Source organism: Epinephelus moara, chromosome 17, assembly GCF_006386435.1.
Source record: "Epinephelus moara isolate mb chromosome 17, YSFRI_EMoa_1.0, whole genome shotgun sequence".
NCBI lineage: Eukaryota > Metazoa > Chordata > Actinopteri > Perciformes > Serranidae > Epinephelus > Epinephelus moara.
In genome coordinates this window covers 27,085,241-27,100,226 of record NC_065522.1, presented here as the reverse complement: position 1 = coordinate 27,100,226, position 14,986 = coordinate 27,085,241, and the positions used below count along the sequence as shown (strand labels likewise).

The following is a 14,986-nucleotide window of genomic DNA, read 5'->3' as shown; positions in this document are numbered from 1 at the left end:
TCTCCCTGATAACAGCCTCTCTGTTTACTGCTGGCTCTCTTTAAACCGTGTCAGAGCTGTATTACTTTACTGCCACTGCAAACACAACATCTTATTCCTGCTGCTTTTATTGTGAAGCAGCCACATGAAGTCGTATTAAAAAAGAGATGGGTTCACATTCTGTCAGCAATAAGACGCTCCGCACACTCTCCTGAAAAACACTCGTAGGGAGCTGTTAGATAATATCACACATTTCTCTTGTTGCTGTCAGCGTCTCCGTGTTGTGAGGACCTCTTCCTGTTTAGTGTGTTTTTAACAGCGGCTCCACGACACAAGTTAACCACCGAAGCTTCACATGAAACCTCACCACAGTCTGACGCCTGCAGTTTCTACTTTCCCAGGCTTCAGTTTGACCGTCCACATGTTCCAGATCACTGGTTTGGTGTCAGAGAGTCAAACCTGTGTAATTACGTGCGGGTTTTAGAGGGTTAATGTTTAATTGTTAATGTTGTGTTTGAGCTAATATCTAATCTGCCTCTGGGGGAGTTTAATTTAATTAACCTCTGCTGATTAAAGCATCCTGTGTGCTGTGAGTCTATGAAATTTTGGAGGGATGGAAATCATTTCAAAGCGGCAACAAACTGCTTTTCTTTCCTGCCTCGTTGACTCACACACCCACTCACACACACTCACACAAACACACACACCTGCCCACCTGCCCACAGCCAGGACCGTGACCTCTCCATGGTGGCTGCGGCGCTGCTCCGTCTTACGGGCCGACGGCTTCCTCATCAGCGGCCATTTCTTCTGGCTGCAGCGGGTGCAGATGTTCTTGTTGCCTCCCAGGCCACCGATGGTGTGCAGGTGGTTGCAGGTGTGCTTGGCGGCTCCTGCAGGTGCACCCGGTGATATGGGAGTCATGGGAGGGGTGGGGGTGCTGGGAGAGGTGGGGGTGAGCGGAGGGCTGAGGACAGAGAGACAGAAATTAGTGTTCAAGACGGAGGTTTGGTGGATATTTCAGTAATGACCCAATTATTATTAATAAATCACATTAAAGTACAAAATTACACTTTAATTATAAGATGTGTGTGTAATCAAGATGCTGCTGATGACTGTGGCCTGATGTTACGAGCAGAGCACAAACAAAACAATGTAAATCAGACCCTGAACAATAATTATTCAACAAAGAAATCTTTTATAGGTCTGCAGAATGTTCTACGGAGGACGAAAAGTGACTACTTTATCAATAAATTACATAAATGAATAAATGTGTGATAAATTTCGGACTTATGAACAAATACATAAATACATATGAAATAAATTAAAAAAAATATATATAAAAATAAAACAAATACATAAAATAAATAAATGTAAAAAAAATAAAACAAATACATAAAATAAATAAATGTAAAAATAAATAAAGGAATACATACGGTTATAACAAAACTAAATGTATAAAATAAATGTTTACATAAATGAAAAATTAAAATACAGGATATTTAAATAAATACAGAAATAGTTATATAAAAGAATAGATAAATGCTTAAAAACACAGAAATTAATTCTGAAAGAAATTAATGCTTAAATAAGTACAGGAATAAATAAACAAATATGTAATTAATTAATTGTGTAAATAAATTAATTAATAATACAGAGTAAATGAACTGTATTAATACATATTAAAAATACAGGAATAAATAAAGAAATAAATACAGAAAAATAAATAAAAGAATAAATAAATGCTTAAATAAATACATAAATAAATAAATGTAGAATTAAATAAATACAGAAATTAAAAAATAAATACGGACATAACTAAATAAAAGAATGAATAAATGCTGAAATAAATAAATGTAGAAATAAATAAATACAAATTTTAAAAAAATATGGACATAAAAATAAAGACTAAATAAATGCTGAAATTATTATATGTAGAAATAAATTAAAACAAAATTAAAAAAATAAACACAGACATATCTAAATAAAAGAATGAATAAATGCTGAAATAAATAAATACAAATTTAAAAAAATAAATATCGACCTAACTAAATAAAGACTAAATAAATGCTGAAATTAATAAATATAGAGATAAATAAATACAAAATTTAAAAAAATAAACACGGACATAACTAAATAACAGAATAAATAAATGCTGAAATAAATAAATGTAGAAATAAATAAATACAAAATTAAAAAAATAAAAACAGACATAACTAAATAAAAGAATGAATAAATGCTGAAATAAATACAAAAATAAATACGATGATAGATAGATAGATAGATAGATAAATAGATAGATAGATAAACAAACAAAGATTAAACAGGACATGAATAAAGAAGCAATATTTTAAAATGTATTTCTATATTTTTCTGCAATTACGGTATTTTATTTCTGTATTTTTGCAGCTAATGAGGTAACCACGCCATTTATTTCGGCATTTATTTGTTCATTTATTTCTGTATTCAATTGTTTAGCACTCATTCCTCATTATACAGTTGTTTATTTATTTACTGACACTTGTCATTTGTCGTCCTCCATATATTCCAGCACCATGCGGCAAAGATTGAATAAAAAATGAAAAGTAGTGTTTTTATTCTCAAATAAACTATTAAACGTGCGGCTTTGAGAAGTGAGACCTTTCACAGAATGGCAGCCGACCTACATTCAGTCTAAAAACATTTTCATTTCACAGAGAAGAATTCGAGCTCACTGCATTCTGCGCCGCTCACAGAAATGACACGCTAATATCTCATCTCAAATCTTTAAACAAATACTGACGATCACTCTGAATGATGGTCGTGTTCAAAGCAATAATGGAGGCTATTTCCTGTACGAGCAGGCGTCAGGTGAAGTGTTGGAGAACTACATACGAGACAACACACAGGTGGCTGTAAAGAGAAGTCAAACACACACTTTCATACAGTATTAATCTGAGACAAGTGAGCTGGCCTCCATTAGTCCCTGTTAGCTCACGTGTGTTTGATCTCTCACATCTTTCTGTGTGTGCATGTTTTATGACCCTGGAGAGCAGCTCTTCACATTGTTTACACACAACAGGTAGAATAAACAGTGTTACTGCTCATATTAGACACAGTACGTATAAGTATGCACCTGTGTCGAGGGGCAGGCAGCATAATGAGTCACATCTCTGTGATCTGCGTCATGAGGGGACAGGGACAAGAGGAATGCAAAGTATGAGGACAGCTGAACGTGACATGTGAACACCTCATTCTGAAAATATGGGCATTAATGTGCTGCCGTAAAGGTCTCTGTTCTTCTTGGGAGGCTTTTCCCGACACTATGGAGGCTGAATGAGGGGATTTGCGCTCATTCATTCACAAGAGCATTAGGCCGTGTTCAGATCCGATTCATTTGAATGCGGCCACCTGCAGCAGGGGTTAACATTTTTTCAGGAATCCTGTGGTTCACATCCCGCATGATGGGAGCAGGGCGGGATAAGAATTCTAATAAAAATAGGTCCGTTTTTATGATTAAATATACAGCTCTATTATGAATGAATGCATTTTTGTTTATTTTGAATAACGGCCTTGAGGTTGAATACGGCCGCGTTTACATCCATGTCTGTGAAAACATGGATGCTTCACACACATCTTCAACCTGACAACACAGAAGATCTATACAATCAGCACAGTTTCAAGATGGACACCAAAGATTAGTGTCACCAATTCACATCTGAACAAATGTCTCCCCTTCTGTTCCTGAGATATGATGCTGACGGCTAGAAAAGTGTTTTCATAGAATATTATGATGTCATAGTGAGGTTGCCCTTTGACCTTTTGGATATTAAATGTCATCATTTATCCTGTTAGACATTTGTGTGAAATTTTATCATAGTTAGTGTAGGAATTCTTGAGTTAGCCACATGTTTAGTGAAGTCAAAGTGACCTTTGACCACCAAATTCTAATCAGTTCATCTTCAACTCACAGTGGACGTTTGTGCCACATTTGAAGAAATGCCCTAAGGATGTTCTTGAGATACAGAGTTCACGAAAATGCGACAAATTAGGTCACAGTAGCCTTGACCTTTTACCTTTCACCTTTAATCAAACTCCCTCAGAGTGTTCTTGAGTTATCATGTTCACAAGAATGAGACAGATGCAAGGTAACAGTGACCTTGATCTTTGACCACCAAAATCCATCAGTTCATCTTTGATTCACAGTGGACGTTTGTGCCACATCTGACGAAATTCCCTCGTGATGTTCTTGAAATACAGTGTTCACGAAAATGACACAAATTAGGTCACAGTAGCCTTGACCTTTTACCTTTGACCTTTAATCAAACTCCCTCAGTGTTCTTGAGATATCAAGTTCACGAGAATGAGACAGATGCAAGGTCACAGTGACCTTGATCTTTGACCACCAAAATCCATCAGTTCATCCTTGACTCAAAGTGGATGTTTGTGCCAAATAAAAAAAAATAAAAAATAAAAAAACCTCAAGGCATTCTTGAGATACAGAGTTCACGAGGTTGAGACAGATGCAAGGTCACAGTGAACTTGATCATTGACCACCAAAGTCCATCAGTTCATCTTTGACTCACAGTGGACGTTTGTGCCACATTTGACAAAATGCCCTCAGGATGTTCTTGAGATACAGAGTTCACGAAAATGCGACAAATTAGGTCACAGTAGCCTTGACCTTTCACCTTTGACCTTTAATCAAACTCCCTCAGTGTTCTTGAGATATCAAGTTCACGAGAATGAGACAGATGCAAGGTCACAGTGACCTTGATCTTTGACCACCAAAATCCATCAGTTCATCCTTGACTCACAGAGGATATTTGTGCCAAATTTAAAAAAAAATAAATAAATAAAAAGAACAAAACCCTCAAGGCATTCTTGAGATATTGCATTAACAAGAATGAGACAGGCAAGATCACAGTGACCTTGACCTTTGACCTACGACCACCAAAATCTTATCAGTTTATCCTTGGTTCAAAGCGGATGCTCGTGCCCAATTTAAAAAAAAAAAAAAAAATCTATATCCCTAGAAGCATTCTTGAGATGTCGCCTTCATGAGAAGGAGACAGATGAGGTCACAGTGACCTTCACTTTTTTCCTATGGCCACCAGAATCTAATCAATTCATCGCTAAATCTTAGTGGACGTTTGTGCCAAATTTGAAAAAAATCCCCCCGGACTTTAAGATTTTTTTCTCAAGACGACCGGAAAAAACATAACGCCTCGGCTATCACTGCACAGAGGCGTAAAAATCTGGATCAAATTACTGAGTTTTTCTAAAAAGTTCTTGGACCCCTTGAAATGGTTTTGCACTGGCACAGCCTACACTGGCTTTAAAAGTATCTGTGGACACAAGGGGTGTCATATTTTTGGTCATATAGTTGAAATCAATAGATCCCAACTTAGGGTTCAGGACCCCAAAAGTGGTCACAAGTTAAATCAGATTATAAACCGGATAGGAAAACAGAATAAAACATATTTGTGCCACACAAAGTTATGTCCTTTTCTCCCCTCTAATCTTATTACTGAATTATTGTTGCCTACACATTTTCCTTTTTAAAAGTCCATACTAGTCAGACTTCTAGTCTTCTCCGTAGTTCTTCAGACCACATTTGACATCTGAGTACAAACAGCCGGCAGTTCAGTCCACACACCTATGCAGGAAGTTGGACGACGTTCCACTTTCAAACATCTCTGCCAGAAGAGGAAGCAAACTAACTGATGCTACTAATACTCACATTATTTTCCCTTAGCATACTGAATAAATATCATCCGTTTGTTTTTCATATTTTTTAGTCTTTTTTTTATAAACAAAAAGAAGTTGATTTAATTTTCACAGCATCAGTGCAGCTTTGTTGATTCACCGCGACTATGGAAACGATGATGGACGCAGACATAAATGTTTCCTTTCTCAGAAAAGATCTGTTTACTTTTCTGATAATGACATCACTGATAAATGTTCAGACGAGCTTAATATCTATTTGTGAGGCTTTGTTTGTGCAATTTGGCGCTCTGATTTGGCACTTATTCTTACTCTAATGAGCAGAGGCATGAATCACGAGTTTGATCCACGGGAGGAAAAATAAAGGGAAGATGGATTGATGTGAGCAGAGCATCTTGTGTAGAGCGGACTGAGGGATGGAGGAGAGGTGGATGCTGGAGTAGTGATGGAGAGAGCAGCACCGAGGCGAGGGGAAGTTAAGTAGCAAATCTGGAGAGGCAGATAGCGAGGCCTGGCCACACTACAGTCGCTCTCCATCCCTCTCTCCTTCTTCTTCCTCCCCCTCTTTCTGCCTGTCTGTCTGTCTCCCTCCTCCCCTTTAAGTGTCCCATAAATTACCCCCCTATTCCTCCATCTCTAAGTGATCCACTGGCAGGCTGCCCAACCTGGCTGGGAGAAAGAGAGGAAGATATGAAGAGTAACAGCGAGAGAAAGAGGGAATACTACAGAGAGCGATTTGAACATGAAAGTGGAGGGAAGCGGGAGAGGAAACAAGGGCTGGAAATATGTGGGAAAAAGAGATTTGGAGTGACAACGGAGGAGCGAGACACATGAAAGTGACGGCGGGGAAAATGTGTGCGATTGCAGATTTCTGCTGATTTTTCCAGGACGGCCGACGTGACTGAGCAGAACACCTCAATCCTTGGCAGAGGCAACCATTTATCCACAGTGTTTCCTCCTCACAAAGGAGAACATCTCTCCCCTCTTTATCTCTCCTCTCTCCTCCCGGAACAATACGTAGCGGGACGAGAAAGATGACAGGGAGAGAGAGAGAGAGAGGGGAAAACATACTCAGCTAACTCAATTTACTCGCACTCCTCCTCTGTCACAGGCTTCTCCTCCTCGTATCTGTCTATCAGACTAACTGCTTATCTCAGCGGCGAGGCAAAGTGAAGACGTCTAATCTGAGCTCGTAGCATCAGCTGCTGTTCTTATGATGCAGGGTCGTTTCAAAGTGACAAGCAGGCCGCCTTTGATTTGAGATGTGAATGTCAGAATGTGAGTGAAATCAATTTCGAGGCAGACGGATTTTGTGCTAGTGAAGGATCCAGATGCAGGCGAGAGCTGCAACTGACAACTGAGAGCTTTCAGTTCTCACATGGCACTGGTTTTTAGGGCTGCGACTCGCAGTTATCTTCGCTACTCAGTATTCGGCAGATTATTTTCTCAATTAATCGATTGGTCTAAGCCTGTTACAATATCCTGCATCGCCGTAGAGCCTACGCCGTCACCTGATGTGCACCTCCACCACCAAGAAACAAAGCTTTTATTTACTTTAATTTCACAGATAAGAAACAATAAATTGTGAAGACAATAAAGCCTCCACAAAAATAGCATTTTAAGTCTTGTGGGTGATTTATCCTGGCTTCATATGAGCAGAGGAAATCTGAGCCAGCTGCTAGGATAATTTATACAATGTAAAATGCCATAGGCTTGAGCTAATAACGTTAGCATGTTGTATTAGTTTGGAAAACATGTTTAGAATAAGACAGTTGTTTTATCAGTTAACTTTTTGGAAAACATGTTTAGAATAAGACAGTTGTTTTATCAGTTAACTTTGTGAGTTGTAATGGANGTTTGTCTGTGAATGCTGCGAGTTATAGTGAAGCTGATTTGTGTACTTGTGTTTGAAATTGTCTCTATTAAGCCATGTTTAATGTGTGTTTAATGTGTGTTTTGAATCAACTCAACGACGATCATGCAAGACAAGGAAAGCAGCAAATCCTCACATTTGAGAACCTGGACATATCACACTTTTGGCATTTTTGCTTAAAAAAAATGGCCTAAACGATTCATTAATTATCAAAATTACAGTTTACAAAACTAATGGGCAGATTTAGCATTAAAGTCAGGGCTGCCCCCAACTTAGAATTTTTCTAGTCGACCAACAGTTGTCATTTAGGACCATTAGTCAACCAGTCACCCCCATGTTTACGATATTAATTTAATGATTAAATTTTAAACTTTAAATTTCAGAAAACTTGTGACACAAAAAAATAACTGTCTTGATGTAAGTAACCAACTGGGGAATTTCATGTAGATATCTAGTGTCTCTTAAAATAACCTGTACCTTCACAAATTAGCGCAATATGAAATGCTCTCAGGCCTTGGAAGTAACACTTTGTAACTAACGTGAGCTCATTAGCTGGACATGCTCATGCTGCACTTTTACATTTCTATTTTGGATTTAGGAGAGGCTCAGATGCAGAGTATTACTCTTGCTAGAGCCCCATGCACGTCACGTCAACACGTGGAGAAATCTAAAGCTTCACAGGCCCGTTGTGCCTCATCAATTTATTCTCATTATCAATTCATATTTTTTTCCAATTCATTAGTTTTCACATTTAAGTAAACATGTATACAGAAGCTATCGGTCTTATTTTTTCTTAGTTTTATTGTCTTGTGTCAGGATAAGAGTGATAACACATGTTATAGAAGCTATTGTTCACAGACAGGCGTCCCTAGAGAGTTTGGCTTGCCCTTTGGTGTGAAAACCACTGCCTTAGAGAGACGATTTTCTTCACACTGAATACCAAAAATGACTCGAAGAGGATCCGTGTCAATTGTTTTTCCGAGTATTTTGGACAGGGCTGAAAAATGGAGAATAAAATTGACATTTTGCTCCATAAAATGTCAGAAGAAATGGGAAAAGCAATGGTTTTCTCTGACCAACAGTCTAAAACCCAAAGATTATTAATTTAAAATAAATCAATGTGATATAAGGCTGAAACTGGCCCATATTCGGGATCTTTGCATCATAAATCAACTCAAGCTACTGTCTTTGAAGAGCCTGTTGTATAAAGATACCTACAGTCTCTCTGCCCAGCTCTCCCTTTATAAGTACAGTCACGCTCACTGTGTTCTGGCGAAGAATCCAACAAGGAAACACGCCAACAACTGTGCTCAATATGCTTTAATAATCCCACAATACACTGATATGGGCCACAGTGGCATTTCGGGAAGAGTCCCCAGCTGCTCGCCCTCAATCAAACCTCGCCAATCTGGAGAAGTATCAGAAGAGAAATGTGGCCTGATTGCCTTGTGTGTTCATTTCCTGCTCTGGCTACTCTCATCACAGTGACACCAGCCGGGCCTCTGAGAGGCTGATGGTGCCATCTGGTGGCCGAGATGGGAACAACAAGACGAGAGGACACTTACCCATCAGAGTCGATGCTGTTTTCATGAACCATGGCTTTCAGGGCGTCAGAGTTTGCTGCGGAGGGAGAGAGAAAGTTGCACGTTTAATAGAAGAAAGGGAGAGATAAGGGTAGTGTTGGGAATTAGCGAGGAGAACGCTCCAGTGACTTCAAAAGCAGAGCGCTTATTGAAAGATGGCTGCAGCAGATTAACTCCTTAACACAATTAAACGCCACACAATCACTGTACACAAAACCCTCAGGGGAGAGTGCCTCACCAGACAAAAAAAACTTTTGTTGGAGCAAACAAACAGACTCTGAAAAGTTTATTCCTGTATAATGGTCAAGCATTTGACCCAGGGAAATCTCATGTTCCTGTCCTGCACATGAACTCCACAGACGTCTGCTCCCAGACGACGCAGCATCAACAAACAGACAACAGATTTACATAATTTGTTTGTTTCTTCCCCATGAGCGCACTGTGTGAACACTGATAAAGGAGAACCTACCGAGCGCTACTGAGACACGGAGATGACTCATGGAGGTGAACGTGGGGGTTTCATGTTTTGATTTCATCTAAACGTGTGACTCAAACCGCCGTCCTCCTCATCTTCCTCATATCAGGCACCACAGGGGGGGTTACAACATCATCTTCACTACCGGACAGATATTTTTAGCCTGTAAGTTTTATTAAACTGCAGCTGCTTTGGTCATTTTGTGTGTACAAGGCTTTTGATACTGTGGCACTGAGTGATTAAACGAAAGACTAGGTTATAGTTTTGAGTTATTAAACATGTAATATGAAACTTTTCAGCAATAAAGTCTAAAAACAACTTCAGCAGGGGTAGGCAACCTGCAGCTATTTGGCCCCTCTCCAGTGGCTCCCGTGGCTTTGACAGAAAATTTTGACATTTTGTCAACTAAAATGTGCGTCATACGTCTGGCCTGACACCATTTCCTCTGAAACGTCACCATCGATTGCTACAGCAGTCTTGAGTCTTCCTAGCTGGACCAGCTGTGGATTCCAAATCCAAAAAGGGAAAAGTCTCAGTGGAAAACGCTGCAAAGTTAAAGTACAAAATCATCTACTGCTGACCAGCCACCTTGTGCTAAAATGAATGCTCATTTAGATCCTTTAGTAATGCTGATGGGCTAAATTTGACTTTAAAGGCTGTGTTACCTTTATTTTGAGACTCAAATATGTTTTGCGGCTCCAGACAGATTTTTTTTCTTCTATTTTGGCCAAAAATGGCTCGTTTGATAGTAACGGTTACTGACCCCTGAACTATACCAATGGGTGCGGTTACATGATGGCTTCTTATTCAGAATGACATAAACCTGAATAAAATCATTCGGAATTAAAGTCTTTCCAGGTAGTTTACATGGGAAATATTCATTCCGAATGAGGGTTTACACGGGAGATCAGTTTAATCGCCTTTTAATCGCCTTTATTCGGGTCTGTGCAAGGTTTGGGGCAGGGAAAGTTTCTGATTGGATAGGGGGCGGGCGGATGTTACGTTTACCGGAAGAAAACACTGCAGTCCTCGCTCCGGATAACAAGATGCGTGACGCCGCCGTTCTTAGTGCCTTTTCGGGCTTGTTTTGCTTATATTCTTGAAGCAGCAGTACGACAACGACCTTGTTCTGCTAATGCTTCATCTGTTGAGGAGGAGAAGTGAGGTAGAAGGTCGAAGAAAGGAGATAGAAGACCGTGCTGTGGCGTATGGAAACCAGTGAGTGCAACGAGTCCGACTGCTCTATCTCAGCCCGCTGCTATGCGCCCTATATACGTCATCGCGCCAGAAGGGCAAGGAAACGAGCATGTGCAGAAAGAACGGAATGAACTTAGAGAGGAATGAGTGTATACATGCACACAAAATTCTTTCATTCAGAATGACAAACGGAATAAACCACCCCCTTTAATTGGATTTAATTTTCAATCGGAATGACCATTTACATGACCACTTTATATCGGAATGGCCTTTCATTCCGAATGAAAGTGGAATTAAACTGTCCATGTAAACGTACTGACTGTTACATACCAATCATTCTCGGAACCCATCGGCTGTATTCGGCGTCTGACTTCCGGCAGATGGCGGTAAAGCCTCTGGGGGCAGACCCTTGATTTTTTGGCATTCTAGTTTGATTTGGGCGGAGGAGGCGAATTTCCGTTTCCGACTTCCGTTTATCTATAAGTAAATATGCTGAACCATTGCGATGGATTCAGAGTTTGCAGTGACACCAATTATGTTCCGCCTCGTTAGTTCACCGCACGGACCGTTTAACCTGGCAACAACTGCAGCCAGCTCAAACGTGATTGGTCAATATCACGCGGACTACAAACAGCCTACAACCGGAAACCAGGGCTCTTCTGCTCTTCTTCCAGAGGCAAGATCTCCGGGGTTTGCCTACAGACTCCACATTCACTGAATGTAGAGTCTGTATATAGAGACTATATACCAATGTATAGTTGTGTACGGACATAATTCCAAATGTTTCCAACAATATTCAAACTAAGAGAAATCTGTAATTCTAATCAAGGACACGGTCCATGTCATTTGGTCACCGTCACTTTCACGGTACAATAACTGTCTCAGAAAAAATCAAGGTTTCATAGTATCACAGTAAGGGGCTGAGCCGAATACTCGGATGAAACGAGAGTCCCGGACTTGTTTGCACTTGCACCTGAGTACAATGTACTTGTGATAAAGGAAAACAGTCATTTTGGTTGCTGTGTTTAATCTATTACTTGTGATATAAAATGATCAGAAGCTCAATTCTGAGGCTGTTCTGAAAATACTTTTTTCACAGGTAATAAATATTGCTACATCTGATCAATCCAGATAAATGTCAGGCTTGAGATAACAACTTCTGATTAGGCCCAACCCACTTAAACTTAAACCCCACCCACTTCTGGCATAAATAAATTCCAAGTACAAATACCGAGCCTTAACCCAGTGCAGCGCTCCCTATTTTTTCCCCATAGACAGATCATTTATTGGTTGAACAGACACAGATAATAGTCTACTCACTCATACCTAATCACTGTATTACAGAATTATCATTATTATTATTCTTATCAATTAGAATAACCCTTAAGGGAATGAAAACAGAAGGGGTATTTTTGGTTGAGCAAACATTTTATTACTTGAAACAGTTTTTTAAAATGGAAGTATGTGTTAAAATTCGCCTCTTTGAAAAAAAGGATTCAGGCTTTTATGTCAAAGATTTAATTATTGTAATGCTATTTTTACCTGCCTTCTGAAACATTCAATAGTAAATATTTCAACTTATCAAGAGTTGTGCTGCTAGACTTTTAACCAAAACCCTGAACAGAGAGCAAAGTAGCGTGGTTTTAGCTGCACTCCACTGGTTCCCAGTATCTTTTTCAATAGATTTAAAGGTTCTTTTACTTGTTTTTAAAGCTCTTAATATAATAGGACTGTCCTACACTGCAGACTCTCTGTCGTTTTATATCCGTCAGCTCTCAGATCTTCTACTGCTGGGTTTTTAAATACACACAAGAAAAAAGGCAGCACAACTTTTGTTAACTGTGCTCCAAATCTATGGAATATACTTCCAAAAGTTATTAGAGACAGCTGAAAACATGTTTATGGGTCTGGCTTTTAATCAACTGATGTAATTATTCTTGTTAATTTTTACTCCTCTAACTGGTCTCTGTTCTTGTAACCTTCACTTTTATATGATAAACTATATAACTGAATGTATTTTTATTGTCTTCTCTTGTTTCCTTTTTGCTTTTGTGTTGCATCTTTATTGTAAAGAACTTTGAGCTGCATCCCTTGTACGTAAAGTGTTTGATAAGTACAGTTTATTATTATTATTATTCGTTATAGTAGTAGTAACAGTAATAGTTGTAGGAGCTGCAGGCCCTCAGTGACACGTGGATTTTATTTTGAAGGTTGTAGTATGACTGTGCCAGCACTGTGACACCCTTATTTTGAAATGATCTTCATGGCTGAGCAAAGACTGCCCTCTACAGACGAACACTGCTCCTCATTGTTACTTCACTGCTCTTATGTTTATTCATGCACAACTGCTGCTGCTGGACACCACTTATCATTCCTGGAAACAGCCTGTAATGAAGCTTTCAAACATTTTCTAGGTTGGATGTTTAAACAGACATTTTCACAGTCCTCTAATAGAGAATATTTTGGTCGTCAGAGTCCTGAATTGCACCACGTCTCCAGAGTGACACTGTGAGGGTGAGTCACAGTTAACGGACTCGGCAAACACTGTTACGATGAAAGCAGAGATGAGTCAGCTCAGAGCTCGCCTCTGGAGGGTGGACAGAAAAATCAAAACAGAACAATGCTGCCTTCATGTGTCACACGGCGCGTTAGTCATCTGATAAGAAGTGAAGGATGGTTTAGTCTGCGGTGGAATTCAGCTTCAGGGATCAATATTCACAGATAAGCTGTGTCTGTGCAGTTCCTGTATCTAGAAACATTATCAATATCACCTCAACAGGTGTAATTATAAAGTAAATTGACCCCTATATTGTTACATCAGTGTTATATTGTCCTCATCATCTGCTATATCGGACATATTTTTATTTTCCCATAGTTTTAATGTCATGTATTTTTAATGCCTTACGATGGACACCACCAGGCAAAAGGAAACCCAGAAGCCCCAAAACCACCTGGCGCAGAACTGTGACACTGCAGCTGGAAAAGATGAACGTGTCACGGGGAGAGGCGCAACATGCTGCCAAGGATTGTATGCAATGGAAAGAGCTCACTGAGGCCTTATGTCCATAGGGGATGAAGAGGAGTAAGTGAGTTCAAAGTTTGTTTAACAGGAAACAGCCCTGAAATCACCATCACCAAACCCACCAGACTCCATTTTAATAAACAGTGATTTTAGCGTGTATAGAGGCAGCATGTTTTCACATCTAACTGAGTGAGTTAAGGGTTAATTTCAACCAAACCAGAGCTGGTGATTGTTGGGACGGTGGAAGACAAACCAAGATGGTTTTTGTGAGTTTTATTTTGTGTCTGCTCACTTTGAATAAAGTGTGTGTAATGATGATAGAATCACTGTTTATTCAAATGGAAGTCCGGTATTTTGCACTTTGAGCCCCATTTCTGGGTTGTTTATGATGAAATAGAGTGGCTCAGACCAAAATAGTGACAATTGCTCTTTTTCGGAGAATTTGGCTTTCCCCTGCCTGGCTTAACACTGCTGCCTATGGCCATGTGTGAACCTGTCCTAAAACCACCCTAAACGTTTGTTTTCAAAGCCATGAAACTCACTGAGTGGTCAGTGGTGTTCGTTAATGTTCTGACATAAAAATCGTAGCAAACTGTGGTTTCCGTGTTCATTTATTTGACATTTTGTCTAATCTATTGACTTTCTATGGGAAGCCTCATTGTCTGTTGGTAGTAATCCGCCACCAGAAACGGAAAGGGGGTTCTTTATGACAAGGTTGTGGTCATTGTAGTCTTTTAGCTCAGCAAAAGTGCCGGCTCGACAGTGCTGTGTGCGCTCCTGGTCAGCAAAAGTGCCGGCTCGACAGTGCTGTGTGCGCTCCTGGAGGAAGAACGAGAACGAACGAAAAAGTTATGTAATAAGTTTAAACACCTGTACAATGGATTACTCGCTTGTAAACAACCTTCGCAGTACGATACCTTTGAACACAACGCCAACCTTCTTCTTCTGCTTCTTCTCTGTGTCCCATTACACTGCAAAGGTTTCCTGCCGGTTGGCAACACCCATGTACAGGAGCATTATCGCCATGAAGTGGGCTGGAGTGGATAACGCCTCAGGGTCAAACGAACGATCAAGCGGAAGTTTACACACAGGTGTGAGGCAGCTGAAAAAAACAGTTCCACAGTCAAGATGAATAAACACAGAAACACGGATGG

The 14,986-nt window shown here is 39.7% G+C and overlaps 1 protein-coding gene across 3 annotated transcripts in view; it reads right to left on the bottom strand.

Annotated features, from left to right (window-relative positions):
- The window catches only part of rell1 (RELT like 1), a 52,810-nt gene that overhangs the window by 10,467 nt on the left and 27,357 nt on the right, over positions 1–14,986 (bottom strand). For 2 of the 3 annotated variants that reach the window (XM_050067944.1, XM_050067945.1), the window contains exons 4-5: positions 9,121–9,175; positions 695–943 (exon numbers count right to left, since the gene is read on the bottom strand). In XM_050067944.1, coding sequence (XP_049923901.1) covers positions 695–943; positions 9,121–9,175 — 304 coding nt within the window. Of the gene's footprint in view, positions 1–686; positions 944–9,120; positions 9,176–14,986 lie in introns of all 3 variants that reach the window. The other variant, XM_050067946.1, reaches the window with a different exon arrangement.